Raw genomic sequence first — 17,604 nt, forward strand, 5'->3', positions numbered from 1 at the left:
TTGTTGACAAAAATCAGTTAGTAGTAGTGCTTGTAGCCTTGAAATTTCCTGTAGTCTTAAGGCCCGTACACACCGGGACGAATATTCGCCAGGCGTTATTCGCCAGCGTTTTTCGCCACGTCTTTTGTGTTCACACCCAGGCGATTTTTTCGCTGACGGTGAGCCAAGCGAACATGCACTTTCATTCCCTGACATTAGATGGCGCTTAATGTAAACAGAAATACTCCTGTACACAAGGTGGCGCTGCGCAACTTTACGCTTCTTAAAGTCGCTTTTCACTCAGAAGAAGAGAGCAAGTATTTACGCGCTTGTCAGAATAATACAAAGAAAACATGAATATTTCAAGCATCAGTAGCTCCAACTGGTACTTGGTAAGGGGATATTTTAGAATGTCCGTCATTATTTCTTTGCGGCAGCGTAGACGCTACTTGGCGTCTATCTTCTTCGCTGGTATGTGTGCTCAGCAAGGCAGTTTTGTGTTTGAGCGCCCCCAAGTTGTGTTTTACTGTAACTTCAGAAGCTCCAGACACGTGTGCAAAAGCGCCATTCTCATTGGTCGAATAGATTTCGACGCAACGCGTCGAGAAAAAAAAAAACGAACCCGAGGCGTTTTTTTTTTTTTGACGCTTTGGCGCGTGGCGTTTTTTCGCGTCGGTGTGCACACTCTCATTGGTGCCCTTTGTTTAGTCACGAGGCGTTAAACGTCGGCAAAAATCGCCGGCGAAATTCGTCCCGGTGTGAACAGGCCTTTAGATTTGAAAACATTTAGCATTTAGGACACGTTATCAATACTGCATGATAGTCATAGAGGCATTAGGCGAGTCCGACAGCTAAGTGTTCAGTGTTGGTCAAGGACACTTTGGACAACTGTCTCTACAGTGAGGAGGCAAAGGCTCTACCTCCTATCCACAGTACTAACACAGATGATATGATTAGTGTGAACAAAGCATGTATATGTGTATAAAAATGTATAAAATATTTTTAAAAAAACAGTTAAAAGTGTTAAAAAGAACAACAAAATCCTTCCTGAGTTAAAAGAACAAGAGTGGATTCTCAGAAATTGTCTGGTTAGACTCCAGTGCTGCACAAAAACGCCTGTAGGCAACCAGATTATGTCAATTCTACATTTACAAAGTCCCTGATTTAAAAAAAATAACAATACCCTGAAAACACAGTTTAGTTTCCTGAGTGGCAGAAAGTTCTAGGCAGCAGTTCCTACGGCGCTGGGGAGATGAAAATGTTGTAGACGACAGCAAAGAAGAGGAAGACTATGTAGCCCGCAATGCAGACCCAGAAACGGAAGTCCTTCAGCAACTTCTGATTGTAAGCACTGAAGAAGACGAAGCCAATGGTCATACCGGCCGCAATTCCTCCCAAGTGAGCCACAAATGACACCTAGAGAATAAAAAAGACGAAAAATGAACATTCACAGGTTTGAGTTTGTTCACTTGAAATGTATCACTGAACACTAATTGTAATTGGTTATGCAACAACATACACCAGGTATTGATGCGCATTCAAGAACACGCTAAGCTGGCACTCTAAAATGCGTTTTTATGAAACGACTTTCAAACTTGATTATAGGAACCCGATACTAGCACATGTACTCACAGTTGGAAGGTGGGAAATGTCTGAGAGTGCAAGTCTCGCGGTTGGTAGTACTGTGTTTTGAAAAAAGAAGCTACCAATACATCTCAACCAAATCCAATTCCCTCATTGGTCAACGTTCAACTGCTTTCACTTTTGATGCGTGCTCAACGGCCACACGCTTGGTACGCAGAGCCCAAAAATGGACTTAAAAACTTGGGTAGTCACGCGTGAACGTACTGAACGCGAAAGCCTGAAACACACATTTACATAGACTTTTCACTTGAAGCGGTCGCTTGAACGCACAATTTTCCAAGCCTGGTGTGAACGTAGCACAACAGTGGGGACTGTGACTCAGCAATATGCGATCAAGTAACCACTTCCAGTGAAATGTCAATGTACATACAAAACGTGCAACCATTAAACGCACGTTGCAAGATTAGATAGTGACGAATGCATCGTTCATACATCGGAATAACAAGAATAAAGAACTAAAAACTGATGTAATATTTATTTCTTTTGTAAGTGACCATGGTTCAGGCAGGACAGTGGCAGACAAAGTGTGCATCATCAGAAATTTATGCATGGCGTGCCCGGCGCATGGTATAACAGAAATGAACGCACTTTCCAGAAGCAACCGTCCTCTGCTTCGTGTAGGACGTTTCAGGCTTCTGTTCATTTCTGATAATGCACAATTCGTTGGCAATCTTCCCACTCATACCTTGGTCATTTATCAAAAAAAAAAAATTCAATCAGTTTTTATCCTTTTATTTTTGTTATTTTTTCAGTTTAGATGGCGTTTTTCACAAAAAGCTGACTATTTGTTATGTGGTGCGGCGAATTGACACGGTAACATGACTAGGCGCCACTGACCCGGCACCGACCTTGACTGCAGCGTCAAATGAAAGCGATATATATGTTGATTGTCAATATGGATTAAATAACGCATCAGTTCAGAGAGAAAGTTCACCTCTTACCGCTTGTTTTTGTCCAAATGATGAAGCCAGTGCAGTGATACAAAACATTAAGGCTTTGTGACTGGAACTTTTTTTTGGGTGTAAATTATCACTGTGGATTATCACTTTTTAATCCACACCCAGCAGCCAATCAGAATCGAGTATTTACCCGAACCGTGGGTAAGTGCTAGAAAACAGTAGAAAAAGAAAAAGAAGAAGCCCCTCCCTGCTTGTCCAATGTGAATACCATGGGCTGTACATGGTCTATACCAGATATATATATATGTGTATATGGCCATACAGGCTATGTGCCGTACACTCTTGCGTGCATCTGCAGTGTCCACTCAAACAAAGACCTGATCTGATTGTTGCGCCTCATCACTAAACACTCAGCAAAAGTGAAACAACAGTTCCCCCCCAAGGCCCCCCATACCTGCAAATTGTCGTGTGCAACAAATCTTCTGTAGAGAGCAAACCCAAAGTCTCCGCCCACTATGGAAAGAAAATGAAGTTTGATGGAACAGAATTGGATACAACCCCCTAAACTGCGGCACAAAAGCAAAACTCACCTATGAAGACTATGATGACGATTCGAAAAACTCGAAAAATAGGATTCATCTCTCTAAAATTCTGGTAAAAAAAATACAAAAGAAGGATGTCAATTTAAAAACAAAAGAGGCTTGGGTTTTTTTTGCACAACTTTAGATTGGTAGTTTCAAAGTCTTTCTAAGATGTCCTACTAAAATCATTTTTATTGTATATTTTTTTGTCAGCAAACAATAGATTTAGAACAACCTTCAATATCTCTGGTTTTTCTCTGTTTTCAAATCAGCCTGTGGAACCTTTTGAATACTTACCACTATTGCGTTCATGAAATAGCCTCCTAACAGGGCATAAACACCCCCAGAAGCCCCCACCAGGCCACTGAAAGGATCAAAGATGGAACTCGCCAAAGAGCCTGAAAAAAACGGTTTTATAGTCAAGCTTCTTATTCTGAATCAGACTAAAGGAAAAACACTTTCTCTTTGAAACAAATAAAAATATTGTTTTTTACTGATAGAGATCAACTCCACTTATTATAGCTGAGCCGTTTCTTCTCATGAAAAAATATTTATATGTCTTTAACCCTAAAGACCCTCTCCAATCATATTTTGATCTATAGTAAAAGTGTTCCCAGTGGTCTTTTAATTATGATTTAGCCATTTTTATCCAAACTTTAAAAAAACCTGTGTTTCTAGGGCGTAGTTTCTGCAGAGCTGACTCAGAGTTGTGGGCGGGACCGTTGGCACAGAGCAACCTCCCCCTTACTTCCCACCACCCATAACTGAGAGCTCTCTGTTTACATGCTATCCTGCCGGCTTACAGTCCCTCACACACCCAACCTAACATTACAGTTGCAACAAAATTGACGAGCAATATGGGAGCGATCCAGGGGTACAGTTTGGAGACAGATTCCAGCTCAGATGAGGAAATTGAATATTTTCAGAATGCACTTTGAAGCTTCATTTTCTGTTACAAACACTAAAAACACCATTTTCATTGGAGTGTGTCTTTAAGAAAAACCAGGAGAGAAAGAAACTCAGGAAGCCAAACAATTCTGACTCCAGAAATGTTTAATTTATAAGGAATTCAGAAGCACAGGTGAGATTCAAAGAGCAGAGAAATGACGCTCACCTGCAATAACGCCAGCCATGTAAACCATTCCCACCTCGAAGCCTTTGTGCACCATTTCCAATGGAATGCCCACCAACAGCTGCATCAACAAGTTCCCCACAATGTGCTCCACACTGGAAAGAGAAGAGCAGAGAAACAGGGTGTGTCTGTGCTACAGTGGTAGAATTCTGTAGGGAGTAGCCCCAGGCTATATGACTGTTTGCCTTCGCTGTCTCACTGTTTAGTGGAATCATTTTTCAGTGCAATCTTGCATGCTTTAAAAAAAAAAGAATCCCCGTCCGCTGTGTTCTGCGTCCTGATTGGCTGTCATCCTTGTCTTCGAAGCCCATCGAGACGACTGTTGTTGTGATTTTGGGCTATACAAATAAAATTGAATTGAATTGAATTGAATTGTCAATCAACCTCCTCGGTTTTCTGTCTCCTGTAGAGAATGCGTTCAGTTTGCAACATTTCCATAAATCTGCAATCGCGAACAGATCTTTGTTTTCCTTCTATAATACTGGACTTATATTTCTATGAAGGTTTGAACTTTGAGAGTTTAAGCAAGACAGAAGAGAGTGAAAATGTTTGTGTCTGTCTGAGGAAAGTGTATAAAGTGTGTAGAGAGGAGTTTTACAGCCTTAAAACATCTATAATCCTGGATTTCACCTATCGCAGGTTTTTTTTGTGTATCCCCCGGAATAAACAAGGGAACTATGTAATCTGATGATTCAATAGAATGCTTATATAAATGTAGAAACCATACCATAATCAGATAATTAAATTACATTTTTTAATATGGAATATGTTTTGTTTTAGTATTCAATTCAGTTTTATTTGTATAGTTTAAAATCACAACAACAGTCGTCTCAATAGACTTCGTAGTATCTGTGATATACTTTAAATTAAAACATTAAAGTTGTGAAGAGACAAATCTTTGCTATAATTGTTGTCCTGCTGGAGCAGTTACACACGTGATGAACCTAACATTTAAACTGGGATCCACCCGCAGCAACCACAGGGTTGAATCAGCACGAAAAACCCACAAAAATGACAGGAAGCAGCAAACTGAGCTGTAACTTCAGGGCTGTGGTGCCTTCCTTTTTTCCCTGTCTGGAGTTCTCATCATGCAGCTGAAGAGTTGGACCGACAGCACGGCTCTTACCCAGCGTGGACAAACATGTAGGAGACAAAACGCCACGCTTCCTGTCTGTGATCAGGTCGGTATGTCAGAGGGCTGTTCCAGATCCCTTCATCCAGGGTCACCCACTGCTTCTGAGGTTTCCAAACAGCGTAGTAGATGAACACTGCCAGCTGAAAGACAGAGGAGACAAACCCAGACTCTGATCATCTTTGGATCCATTTTCAAAGCATTCCAGAGTTTTTTTTAATTATGATTATGCCGTTCTAAGCCAAAATTTAAATAAATGAAAAATCTGTGTTGTTTTCTAGGACATAGTCTCTGCAGAGCGGCAGTAGTTCATTGGAAATTCACCTCAGAGTAAGCCCGCCCCCACTTCCTGTCACTCATCTGTTTACTGCTAGCTTACACCCCCTCATCACCCCAACTTAACAGGGAACAAAAACGGCGAACAGTATCGGAGCTATCCAGCCGTAAAGTTTTGAGGAAAACGAAGATGTACATAGATCTATTTATCTGCAAGAGGATGAAGAGCAGGGAGCTAGTGACCCTCACATCAATTGTATTTTCCACTACCGTTACACAAATACACTCTTTTTTTAAACTGCATTTTTTTCATCTGCTCCTGATTCACGATTCATTTGGTAATACTCAGATGCAATTTTAGGCTTGCTTTTCAGTATGTCCACCATCATCAGAGAAAAAAACCCGCAAACAATTTTCACTGGAGTGGTCTTTAAGGGCGAGGAGCTAAATCCAAACCAGCTGTAAAAGTAGAAGGAAGAAAATGAGTGCAGGAATTCTGCAGGAATAGCATTTAACTACAAAGCTGCACAGCGACATCATTTTTTTTAAAGTCATCTTTTTCTTTTCTTCTTTTAGTAGATGGGTTTTTTTCATCACATTTCCCAAAAACTGATAATCTGCCTCAATAAGTACAAATAAAGAAAAATATAAATCCATATAATTTTACAATTAAAGTTGAACATCCAGGTCTATTCAGCTGGGAAAGCCAACATTTTTCTCCGCGTCAATGATTCCGTTCTCATGGCGTTCAGCATTTCTGGTCCCACTAAACATGATCGCAATAAATCCATGAAGTAATTATCGCGAGCAAGCCACATGTAGGCTGCCGGTTTTAGAATCAGGTCAGAGGATCCATACCGATTGTCCCAGAGGTCCTACAGAGTGGGAGTAAAACGCAGGGCTACCTCAGCAATGCTGATGAGGATGATGAAGATGGGGGGTGGGAAGCAGTTGGCCTTCTCCAGATAAACGCTGTGCAATTCTTTTGGAAGCATGTACTGAGGAACCGACTGGTGAAGCTTTTCCCAACATCCCGTCTTTGTCTGGGTGTCCCTGGCTCTACTGCCTGGCTCGTCGTTCCGTTCTGCATTGAGGGGGTTCCGCTGCTCTATGCTGATGATATCCATCGCTGCGTTAAAAGTCCTACACAAGACAGACACGGTCAGAAAAGCAGCAGGATTCACATCACCAGCTACACTCACACTTTATTTAATGCTTCTCCGCTACACACCAGTATTTACTGCACTGCAAAACTGGATCTTAAGAAAGAGAAAAGACCTTGTTTCAAGAAAAACTGGCTTGCCGTGCAAGAAATATAATCTCATCAAGAAAGTTTTTCAATAGAATAGTCGTAGTTTGAGAAAACATGCCTTTGTGGCTAGAATGTTTTTCTTTTTTTTTTAAATTTATTGGTCTTCTTTCTGATTCCTGTGCTCTATGTTGGGAATAACTCATTTTTAAAGTAACATATTACAGCAGCATGACTTTTTGATACAACTCAATCATAACTGACGAGTTTTGAGTCATATTTGACTCATTTTATGTCTAATAACTTTGACAGATTTTGAAGCCAAAATGTGATTTGAGAATCACTTTTAGTTTCTATCTTGATTCATGTGGACTTCTGAGCAATCAGAGTGACTTTTGCTTTCAGTCTCAGTATGACTCGCTAGTTTACTTTGATGGTATTTAGTCCTGTTTATGTCAGAGTTGTTTGTTTTTTTAGCAGTGTGCATTCACTTGAAACTATTTTCATCATAAAGCTCCATTCACAGCTGATTCACTGAGGCAACCCCTCTATTATGGCTCTTTGGTTTAAAAGAAAATGCAAACAATTTGAATAAATACTGAATTTATAGTTTGATTTTTTTACTTCAGTTTTGCCAACTATGTTTAAATTTTTAACATATTTAACTGAGGAAAATGATGGTCAAAGGTTTAATCTACTGTCAAAGTGGTGTTTATTGAGAATAAGCATAAAGCATCTTATATATTCTGCTGACCAAGTTGCTCAGAGTATAAAAGTATGACATACATTTACATTTTAACCCTTTAAAACCTCAGTGACTGTTCGCCTCTCGTAAAGCTGCTTGTACTTGTGCTGAAAAACATTTCTGTCTAATGATTTTTCCAACTTGTCTCAACTGAACTCGACAGTTTTGCCAAAGCACGGAGGGATCATGGGGGCGCATGCGCAGACGTGCTTCCTCTGTCGAGGTTTTTAGTCATTGTCTGTCCTGTTGGTGGAACTTTAAATGTAGCTTGATAAATCTTTTTAAGGGTTCATAAATAAATTTGACCCACTTACCCGAATTTTCACCGACAGGAAGAATCCAGAGCGCAAACAGATGTTTTTCTCTCACGGATAAAAACTCGTTGACGCGCGACTACAGTGCAATAAAAGACTATAAAATACAAGACACATTATTTACTAAACTGTCTGTGTTTTCAGAGGATGAGCCTGCTTTAACCCGTGACAGTAAGCCTCGTTGTGTTCAGCGCTTTGATTATTCTTTCCAGATAAACACCGCCTTCCTTCCTTCCTTGGAGCAAACAAACCACCGACAACATCGACTTCCTGTTTGTGAAGCGCGAGGGGTCTCCAGCTCTTGAGGTCGTTCACAAACGCAGCAGCGCACTGTCTACCTGATGCAAATAACCACACCTGTAGGTCGTGACGTCACATGCAGGGTTCTACCTCCACAGGTGGTAGTGGAACTCTATAAGCCCTTCCTACTACATAACATACATCTACAAATATGAGTAAAGAAAAAAGTCGTGTTTTTATGACAAACACACGTTGAGACCGTGTCCAGCAGATCAAAGTGCGTTAGAGACAAACTTGATGCTGCAGTTACATGGAGGCACCACAAGGTGGCAGCAGATGCTCATAAAAAATGTCAGCGGCTGGTCCTGAAGAAAAGGCAGAATACTTAAAATGTTGCAACAAAAAGGACAATTTGGTATTGTTCGTTTCCATTTTTCCAAATGTCAATAGAAATCATGTTTATTTTTATTTTATATTGAAGTATAAGAAGCATACATTTATGGACTGATGCAACCGTTTCCCTGAGTTTGCATGTTCCATCTACCACACATGGATGTTCTCTAAAAGAAAGGCCCACCCGCAATTCCAACACTAGAATAACAAATATACCTGCTTAGTGGGTGTTTAGAAATATATTGCATGTAAAAAAAATTATTAAAGTATGAACTTAAATATGTACTTTCTATAGACCTGTAATAATTGCTTCTTTTAACTGTTTATCTTTCATGTAAAGTATAAAAAAAAGTTTGTGAAATACACATTTTAGTCACAGAAGTTTTATTTATTTTTCTTCAAAAGGGAGAAAAATCCACATTCTCGGGTTAAGAGCTGTGAGGAATAAGGTGGGGTGTGGGACATGGTACGAGGGGAAAAGCACAAGCTCCATTAAATAGAGCGGTTGGGGGGGTTATATTAGGATGATCACAAGCCAAAAAAAAAGAAAGAAAGAAATAGAAAAGAAAAGAAAAATAAAAAGCGTTTTTCTACAGCGCCAGCAAAAAATTTAAAACATCTGATTTTTTTTCAGTAGAGCTGGAATGAACCTATTGACAAGAAAAAAGAAAAAGTGGGTTTCATCAATAGTTTTCTTTTAAGATTCCTCTGATTTTGGCCAGCAGCAAAAGTGTGGAAAATTGAAAAAAAAAGGATACAAGTAGTTAAACCATGGCACCCAAACAAAAAAAGGAGAGGAGATGCATTAGGGGAATAAAATGTAAATCAACTCTGGAGGAGGAGGCAGTAGAAGAGTACCCATCTTGGAGAGGAAGCTGGGATCACGTTGTTGTTGTTTTGAGCTCAGGAGACATCTGTGATGAAGAAGACGACGCATCAGCATTAAAGTCAGACATTAGACCAACAGCAAACAAACGCATAGAACCTGCCCAACAGCACAGACTTGAAGGAAACACATTACTTACAACTCGCAGGCCGAGCTCCGTATCTTCGCATTATCTGGTCTTGTGTGAATTTCACAAAAGATTCATATTGTTCTAAAAAGAAAAAAGAAAAGACATTAAAAGGGTTTCTTTGCATTAGCGAGGTAAAGGGATTTTTAATTTTCATTTCGTTTAAAAGAGCTCATTTTACTGCCAATTTTATGCCACAATTCTTTTTGCCTCATTTTCCAATTCAATTACATTTTATTTTATTTATTACTTACGGTGTTGTGATTTATCTGCAAAAAAATTGGCAATTATTCAGAACCAGTTTGATTTCATTCTTCCTTTAAACTGAAATTTGGTGTAATTATTCAGACAGTGAAATAGAGCAGGGACAGCAATGCCTGGACTACATGAAGTGAAGCCAGCCCACTGAATCCCTGTCATGACATGTTCCCCCACATTTCCCTTCAGATACATTTTTCTAAGAGGAGCAGCTGTCTATAGGAAATAGGAGCTGGACAACAAATACCAGCAGTCCCATCAACAATCAGTTTTCTCCAAATCCACTAAAGATCTCACTCTTTGACAGGACGCTCATCATTACTAGACCAGAGGTTCCTATCGATGCGGTCCTGAATGCTTTCAAACTGCCCACACACAGACTCAGTCTTGTTTGTCACCTGCAAGTTTTGTGTTTAGGATTTGTTCGTATTCCTCCCGGATCTTCTCCTCGTGGTCTTTGAGGAGGCGCTCGCACAGGAGGCTAACCTGCCTCAGGGTAAACGACGGCTGGTCCTTCCTTGAGGCACCTGCGAGAACAGAGAAATGCAGAAATGCGGTGGAACCGTGATTAATGGACAGAGAGAAACTCGCCTTTTTAAAAGTTTATTCACGGCCTTTACGATTTTCCATCAGCCAAGAAGATGAACTGATAAAGGTCATACTGGTGGAAGGAGACGTAAGCATGAAAGCTCAGCGGCAGGTCCAGCAGATTTGAAATGTTGGGTTTGACTAATTTTAACGGAGGTGCTTTTTTGGCCCTCCAGTTTAATTCAATGCAGCCGCTGGTACGTTTTTGTACAGAATTCATTACAAAGACAAAAACGTGCAAAACTGATGAATTACAGATAAGCCAAGCACTAAATGAAGATTTGTGATGTCACTGATGGTCTTAAATCATACCATGGGACTTTTTAACATCATTTTCTTTCAAATAAATTTAGTCTTTTGATTGATTCTGGATACGTTTAACACCCTTTTTAATTTATGCACACTTTAACATCTAAAATGTCAACTAATTAAATTGAGCATAGAAATCTTGTTAGGAGAGAGTCAAATATTTTGGATAATGTCACCTGGTGGGGAGCTGGGAGCGGTGAGGGAGGAGCTGGGACTGGGGGCGTCACTGGAGCTGCAGGCCTCAGCCTGGTTGAAGGCTCCTTCCAGCTGCCGCCGCCTCTGGATTCGACTGTACTCCTGACGGAGGTTCTGGAAGATTTGCTCTGCAGGAGGCAACCAAAGAGCAAACAGAGAAACATTAGAACGTTGTATGTTTAAACTGATATTTGTGGAAATATGCTTAATGGAGCCAAATGACCAAACCTACAGATGCACAGAGACCTGGCAAGGCTGCAGAACCAACCAAAAAAATAAATAAAAGCTACCCAAAAATCAGATGATAGTTCTACATGGAGATTATCATGTCGTGGTGAATGGCCCCTCCCTACCCTCTTAATTCTGGATATTGTCCAGACTGAACAGCATTTTAAACCAGTCAGCTGTTTACAAAACAAAAAGAACCTTTCATTGTCAATGTTCCTCCTCATCCAAAAGCAAAAAACTTAAATGCAAGCACTAAAGATGTGAATTTAGGTAGAAGTTAGTTTAAAAAAAAAAAAAGCACAACCACACATGTAAATCATGTGATTGTATCACTTTCACTTCTTTCAAACTTTTCATTTTCCTTACAAAGCATAAATGAAATGTAATACTTTATGTAAACAACGCCACAAAACGATTCTGTGGGGGCGCGGTGCCTCATTTATCTTGGGTGGGGAGAGGCTGAGCAGCCATGCTGCCACATTAGTCTGACAGTGTCGAACATCTAAAATAAAATAATAAAAAAAAGGACTGGGATAGAGCTGGGTGATATGATCACAACTAAAATCTCAGATTTGTTCAGAACAAATTCCATCTCCAATTTTAATTGATTTTTTTCTCCCTCCTTTTATTTTGTCTAACAGAAATGACAAATGATAAAATATATTAACAAAAACGTTTATTTGAACATTTCATTCGGAAAATTAGCTGGAAAACAAAGTTCAGCAGTGAAATGTTTGTAAAATAAAGCAGTAGGCGTTTTGTGCGCTCCTGCTAGCATGAGCATCTTGTACAGAGGAACCGTCCTCACACTCGACAGAGTGTCTCTGTTTTAGGTGGAGAAACAAATGTGTCGGACTCCCACCTTCAAACGGGAGCGTGTGGTTTCATGCTCCAGTTTGAAGTCAACCCCAGAGGCCAAAATCCCATTTTTGACTCACATGCCAAGTTAGCCAGTAAGTTAAAAACCAAAACAGAACAAAAATCAACCAAAAACATATATTTTACCAGTAAAATTATCACCATAGCTGTTATTTTATAAATATATTTATTGAATGTAAACAGAAAGGAAGTCAACACAAAATTATTTTTTTCTAACTTTTATTGATTTCTAATCATTTTTGCTCTCCAAGAAAGAGTGCAGAGAAATTAAAATCCAGATTTAGTCAAAAATAAATCTTCTGAAAAGAACAAATTCAAATGAATAGATCTATTGCCCAACCGTAATAAAAAAATCTGAATTAGAGGTGCAGTTACAAATCTGCATCCAACACTTCAGTATTTGACAATTCCTTTTTTTTACAATATCTTAATTAAACATATCTGCTAGGACACAGATTGAATCTGCTCAGCCTGGTTGGTTTGTGTACGTTAGGTGTTGTTGTTGAATAAAACTGTACAACATAAATGACTCGAATGTTTTCCTGTGAGTCATTAACCTGAAAGCCTGCATAATGCAGAACAGCAGGTCACATCCACACAATCAGAGGGTAAACCCGTTTCTTCAGGTTGATGCTCCAGATTCTATGTGTGGCTGTAAAAATCCTCATTTCCTAAAGCAGAGGTTTCCAGATGTCCAACCAGTTCCAGTAGATTTGTACTTGTGTGAATATTTGACATTTCTATGTATATCTGTCCTTGATGTGTGCTGAAAATACCATAGAGACAAAAGTGGCTTTAAATAGATGCAGACTGAGCCGGCACTTCCTGGTTCATTTCAACATAATGACGAATTTAAAGCAACACTAGGGGGGATGTGGATACTGCTGCATCTACGAGACCGAAAGCCCAAACAAATGATGCCGGATCGTCTCCTCCAGCTCTCCTGTCTACAGCACTTCATCAGCAGGGGAGTCAACTAAGCCAAGCAATCAATCACAAGCCTCTTTATCATGCAGCTTCTCTCCACCTTGAGAAGTCTTTTACATCCTTTGTTCACTAAGAAAAAAACACCTTATAGTTAGCTCAGGTTCCAAAATGTAGTGAGAAACAATGCGACAGGCAGAAACGTTGCAGTTTGAGAGGGAAAGTGCTGCTGCAGAGAGTTGATGCCGTCACCATTTTCAGTTCTTTTTTTTTTTTTTTTTTTTAAAAGGTATTGAAGAGATTCCCTGATTTAGTGTCATCTATTTTTTCTCCTGTGTGAACAACTGCAGGTGAGCATTTTACAGACAAAGTCTGGCTGATCCTGCTTCAGTATTTTCCTCAAAAGCAGACTCAGGTGCTCGTCTCCACGTCGAGATCAAATAATCCAGAAGGTTCAATCATCGACATTCAAACGAGATGAAGAAAGAACCGGGTCTTTCCAGTATTAAGCTAATGTTAACCCAGAAAACCCAACACTCCCAGCCTTTTTGCTCTTCTGCCTCCTGCATAAAAGTCCCCTCCTCCCTACTAAATTCTGCAACAGTGTAACCCATGATGAATTGGTAAACAAGAGCAGGACACTTATGCCCCCAGGGGGGTCAATGTGAATCCAACAGGGAAAGAGCAAAGATGCAACTTGGTTGTGCTTTTTCAAAGGAGAGAACTGAAACTAAAAGCAAATATTAAAACAATAACAGAAAATAAAGCTTTGAAAGGGGATTAAAATAAAAAACAGTTTTTATTCCATCCTTCCTTGGTGAGAAAAATGATCATAATAATTAAAAGACATGGATTTCAAGTCTGCCCAAAGTTAGTGATGTGTGTTTTTCAGTTTAAATTACTCTTATCAATAATTTTTCATTACTATCAAGATGAGCACGAGTAATAAGACATCCAAATAACCTGACACAAGTATCAGATCTGAACTACAACTCTTTAAGGTAACATGTCAAGAAAACAAGACAAGCACTGCCTGAAAGGAACTGGTCAGACATTTCCCCTTCACTTAATATACGACGTTTCATAAGCAAACCTGAGGCATGTAAGGGTAGAACAGAGTGGACGCAGACATTGCACTAAATGAAACGGGCCGTCCTGCAGAACCACACCTGCCTGACAAGTCCGGTTCCAAAGAAGGTGAGCCAAACGCGCGTTACCATGAGCAGGTATTAGCACACAAAATCCTCAAATCTTCAACCATTATGTTGCCATTCAGCTTCACGGGCTGAAATGGAAGACATTAGGGTTCACCGATTCTTGACATGACATAACACGGACCAGACAATCAGGGATCCACCCGGGGTTCTGTAAAACCAACAGACTTAAAGAAAATCTGTTCTATTCCGTAAAACATTTAACACCATCAAAACAAGAACGGCACAAACAATAAGCACTTACCACTCACGCAAACTCATTTGTTGTAGTAAGCAAACAATTTTCCAGATTTTTCATATCCAGGTGCAATCAGATTATTGGTGTTAAAGGAAATTAATAAGAATGACAAAAATGGTTTTAGTCATGGTTTCTGATCAATTTAGAGAAAACTTAAACCTGACCTTTTTTCCATGTATAGCACATAACTTAATTTTAGTTGTGAGGTCTCAAACTCCAACACCTACATTTAAATGAAATTCAAGAGAAAAACAGGAAAATAGGTACTTAAGTATTTTATAATATAACGTATGCATGTGACAATCCAAATAAATTAGAACCATTTGCCATTTTGTCAGTGGCAAAGTGTAAAACCCTTTTTCTTTTGTCAAAACAATGTTTAAGCGCTCTTCAAAACATTTTACAGGTTTATATTCAAACTCCAGAGTGAACATAAATGATCTTCTCAAAATTTGGTTAAAACCCCTCCAAATATGTTGGTAGTAATCTACATAAACCAAAGCAATGATAAGCTTGTTCTCTGATGTGTAATCTGTATGTAAATACATCAACTGGTTCAAGTCAGACCTTATTTATTGCTATCTAGTGCTGTTTATTTTGGGTTGTATTTTCAAAGACAAAAAGGGGGAAACAGAAAAAAAGCACTCTTGCAAAGTCTAAAATAAAAACAAAATTTTAAAAAATGAACTGTTTTAAATACCAGATGTAAGGTTTAAAAAAAAAAAAACTGCACCACAACTGGACATTTGGGTTTTTCAACCCTCAACAGACCGTATTCAAACATTGTTGTTTCACAAAAGCAACTACTGAAATGAAAGAGAACGGAGTGTTTGACCTCACACGTTAAGAAAAGCAAAAACTATTTACAAAAAACTATAAAAATCAAACGATCATGTTAAAAACCATTTTTTTAAATAAGAAAAATAAAGTCCTAAATAATAATGAATGAAAATTTTGTGCAATATATGTGCAATGTATGGCTGCTGCTTTTATCAATGCAGCAGCTATATAAAAAAAAGAAAACATGAAAAACTGAAATGGGGATTCTTTTTTACATCAATGATCAAGTTTTGGTGAACTTTGGTAGACTCATACAAATGTATGAGCATTAAATGACAGGGCCCCCACCCTAACCACCATGCAATAATGTTTGTTTTTTTCATTTTCATTTTGCTTTTCTTTCTGTGCCAAAAAAAAAAAAAGAAAAATCAGGATTTCTGACCAAAACAGTAAAAGAGAAATAATCATGATCTGATAGTTCTGAGGTAGCACTGGACTGTGACAAAAAAAAAGAGAAATCCCGACTGCAAGACTCCTTTAGTATGTTTGCACAATACAATATTTTAAATAGTATTGTTGACTGAGTGTGATTTAAAGAAAAAAAAACACAAAAAGAGACAAATCAGACAGTCAGTTACTCTGTCTTGGGTAAAAATCTTGAATTGGAACAGCATTAAGATTCACTCCGGCCAGATTTCAATGATAATGAGATGGACTGCAGAGGAGTCCTCAAACTAATTATGCTTTTCCTTGGGGTCCCCACACCCATCCAACACATGCAGTGGAGCTGCATTTCATGCCAACGGGGGAACAAGAACTGAAGATAAAGACAAAGAACAACACATAATGATCAGAAAAGGGGGAAATGGTAAAGGTGCAACAAAGTGGACCCCTCCATTCCAGACTAAGACAATTGTAGCACAGGAGCTACAGATATCACCCCGGGGATTGATTCAATTCACCGCAATGGTGTGCCCTCTGCTGTGATACCATTTGGCTCCTGGAGAGTCAGCAGATAAAGCCTATAAATTATATGAATGCTCGTTTGGTTTCATTATGCCTGATGGGAAATTTGAAAAAAGTATGTAAGGCCATGATCGAAAACCATTGCTCTAAGAGAGTTTTCTTTGATAAGAAATCACGTTTATTCGACGATCATCATGAGGGTAAAAAAGGGGGGTTACACAAATAAAATCCTGCGTGGTGGTTATTTAGTACCTCGAGAAATCAACATGATTAGCCAGAGAGCAAACAGACACACTACGTACGAGGTTCAGGTTGTACGCAGACTTAAAAAGATCACGCTAACGTAACGGCTCTTCGCAGACTCGCTTTTACTTTACTACGTACAGTCAAATTGGGAAGACAGAAAAAAAAAAAAATCAACAATAAAAAATGTCGATGGCAAGAAGAAGCGACGATAATTCTTAGTCCTGCCGATAGCTAAGGGGCTAACATTAGCCTCCAACCCCCATTATGATTCTCTCAAGTTGCTAGCTATTGAATCCACTCCACCCAAACCCCCTCCCCCATAACACCCACCCTAAAACACAGAAAAATACGTCAAAATGGAGTCAAACGCATACCTGGAGTGAGCCTGTGTTCCCCTCCAATGGGCTGGGGTGACATAGAATGTGTTGGGCTGTCGATTGGGGGTCGGAGATTGCATCTTTGCGGGGATGGAGTACTCGGAGTCCCCGGTAGTGGATTGCACCTTCTCCGCTTAGGGGACTGAGGGCTGAGAAGGGCCTCAAACTCCATCGACCGCTTTAACGTAGCTCCACAAGCCATGTTAGCTAAACCACACGACAAAAAAGAGCTGGAAATACAAATACCCACAATATTAGGGGTTGACTCTGCTTTTAATAAACGATTACGTCCCTTAAATTTCTTGTTCGCCTTTCTTCCTCCCCACAACAACGGATTTTCTTCTCGCAGTAGTAAGCCAACTGCCGACAGCGCCTGCTGAATTTTTAAAACGTCACAATGGTGGACCGTGCCATTACATCAAATGGGGGGTTTTCAAATCTAAACAACACTTAATTTCCCAAAAACTTTAAATACAATGTCCAAAGACAAAACTTTTTTCAAATTTAAAATCATATTTAACTAGTTTGGAATATTAATATAGTTTATATTCCACTTTCGTCCCTTGTATATTTAGATTTTTAGTTGTTCCCCCCTACCGTAATTGTTGATAGCCTCTTGTTGAACTCAAAGTGGGAGTTCACGAGACGTCTGCTAAAAGGTAATTAACTACAAATAAATGGATAAATCCAAACAACACATGTATATATAAATTATTTTTGTGGTTAGATTATATTTTCTGATGTTTAACTGTAGTTATAGTGTTAAGCTAATACCTGGTCTTTGTAATTAAATCGGCCATCTAAT

The 17,604-nt window shown here is 39.2% G+C and overlaps 2 protein-coding genes across 3 annotated transcripts; both read right to left on the bottom strand.

The window, feature by feature from the left end:
* Positions 1 to 753: 753 nt before the first annotated feature.
* On the bottom strand, positions 754 to 8,642 carry rhbdl2 (rhomboid like 2). Of its 2 annotated transcripts, XM_011485657.3 has the most exons (9): positions 7,952 to 8,642; positions 6,875 to 6,902; positions 6,549 to 6,786; positions 5,362 to 5,510; positions 4,218 to 4,330; positions 3,401 to 3,501; positions 3,113 to 3,173; positions 2,977 to 3,035; positions 754 to 1,395 (listed from the first exon to the last, which is right to left on the bottom strand). In XM_011485657.3, the coding sequence occupies exons 3-9, from the start codon at positions 6,768 to 6,770 to the stop codon at positions 1,216 to 1,218; spliced, it is 885 nt and encodes a 294-aa protein (XP_011483959.1). In that variant the 5' UTR covers positions 6,771 to 6,786; positions 6,875 to 6,902; positions 7,952 to 8,642; the 3' UTR covers positions 754 to 1,215. The 2 variants fall into 2 exon arrangements, with proteins under 2 accessions (XP_011483959.1, XP_004078351.1); XM_004078303.4 differs by lacking the exon at positions 6,875 to 6,902.
* A 309-nt stretch (positions 8,643 to 8,951) lies between these two features.
* Positions 8,952 to 17,192, bottom strand: akirin1 (akirin 1). Its single transcript, XM_004078305.4, has 5 exons — positions 16,797 to 17,192; positions 10,929 to 11,075; positions 10,254 to 10,382; positions 9,610 to 9,681; positions 8,952 to 9,498 (listed from the first exon to the last, which is right to left on the bottom strand). The coding sequence occupies exons 1-5, from the start codon at positions 16,999 to 17,001 to the stop codon at positions 9,488 to 9,490; spliced, it is 564 nt and encodes a 187-aa protein (XP_004078353.1). The 5' UTR covers positions 17,002 to 17,192; the 3' UTR covers positions 8,952 to 9,487.
* Positions 17,193 to 17,604: the final 412 nt, after the last annotated feature.

This window comes from Oryzias latipes, chromosome 16 (genome assembly GCF_002234675.1).
Source record: "Oryzias latipes chromosome 16, ASM223467v1".
In the NCBI taxonomy this organism is placed as follows: Eukaryota; Metazoa; Chordata; class Actinopteri; order Beloniformes; family Adrianichthyidae; genus Oryzias; species Oryzias latipes.

Bases quoted from the DNA above. Each gene is read 5' to 3' on its own strand.
- rhbdl2 (XM_004078303.4), bottom strand. From the start codon at position 6,770: ATGGATATCATCAGCATAGAGCAGCGGAACCCCCTCAATGCAGAACGG. The intron at 3,502-4,217 runs GTGAGCGTCATT...CGTTTTTTTCAG, and splicing joins CATGGCTGGCGTTATTGCAG to GCTCTTTGGCGAGTTCCATC. The intron at 3,036-3,112 runs GTGAGTTTTGCT...TTCTTTCCATAG, and splicing joins CGTCATCATAGTCTTCATAG to TGGGCGGAGACTTTGGGTTT.
- akirin1 (XM_004078305.4), bottom strand. From the start codon at position 17,001: ATGGCTTGTGGAGCTACGTTAAAGCGGTCGATGGAGTTTGAGGCCCTT. The intron at 11,076-16,796 runs GTATGCGTTTGA...TGCCTCCTGCAG, and splicing joins GGAACACAGGCTCACTCCAG to AGCAAATCTTCCAGAACCTC. The intron at 10,383-10,928 runs GTGACATTATCC...CTGTTCTCGCAG, and splicing joins CGCTCCCAGCTCCCCACCAG to GTGCCTCAAGGAAGGACCAG.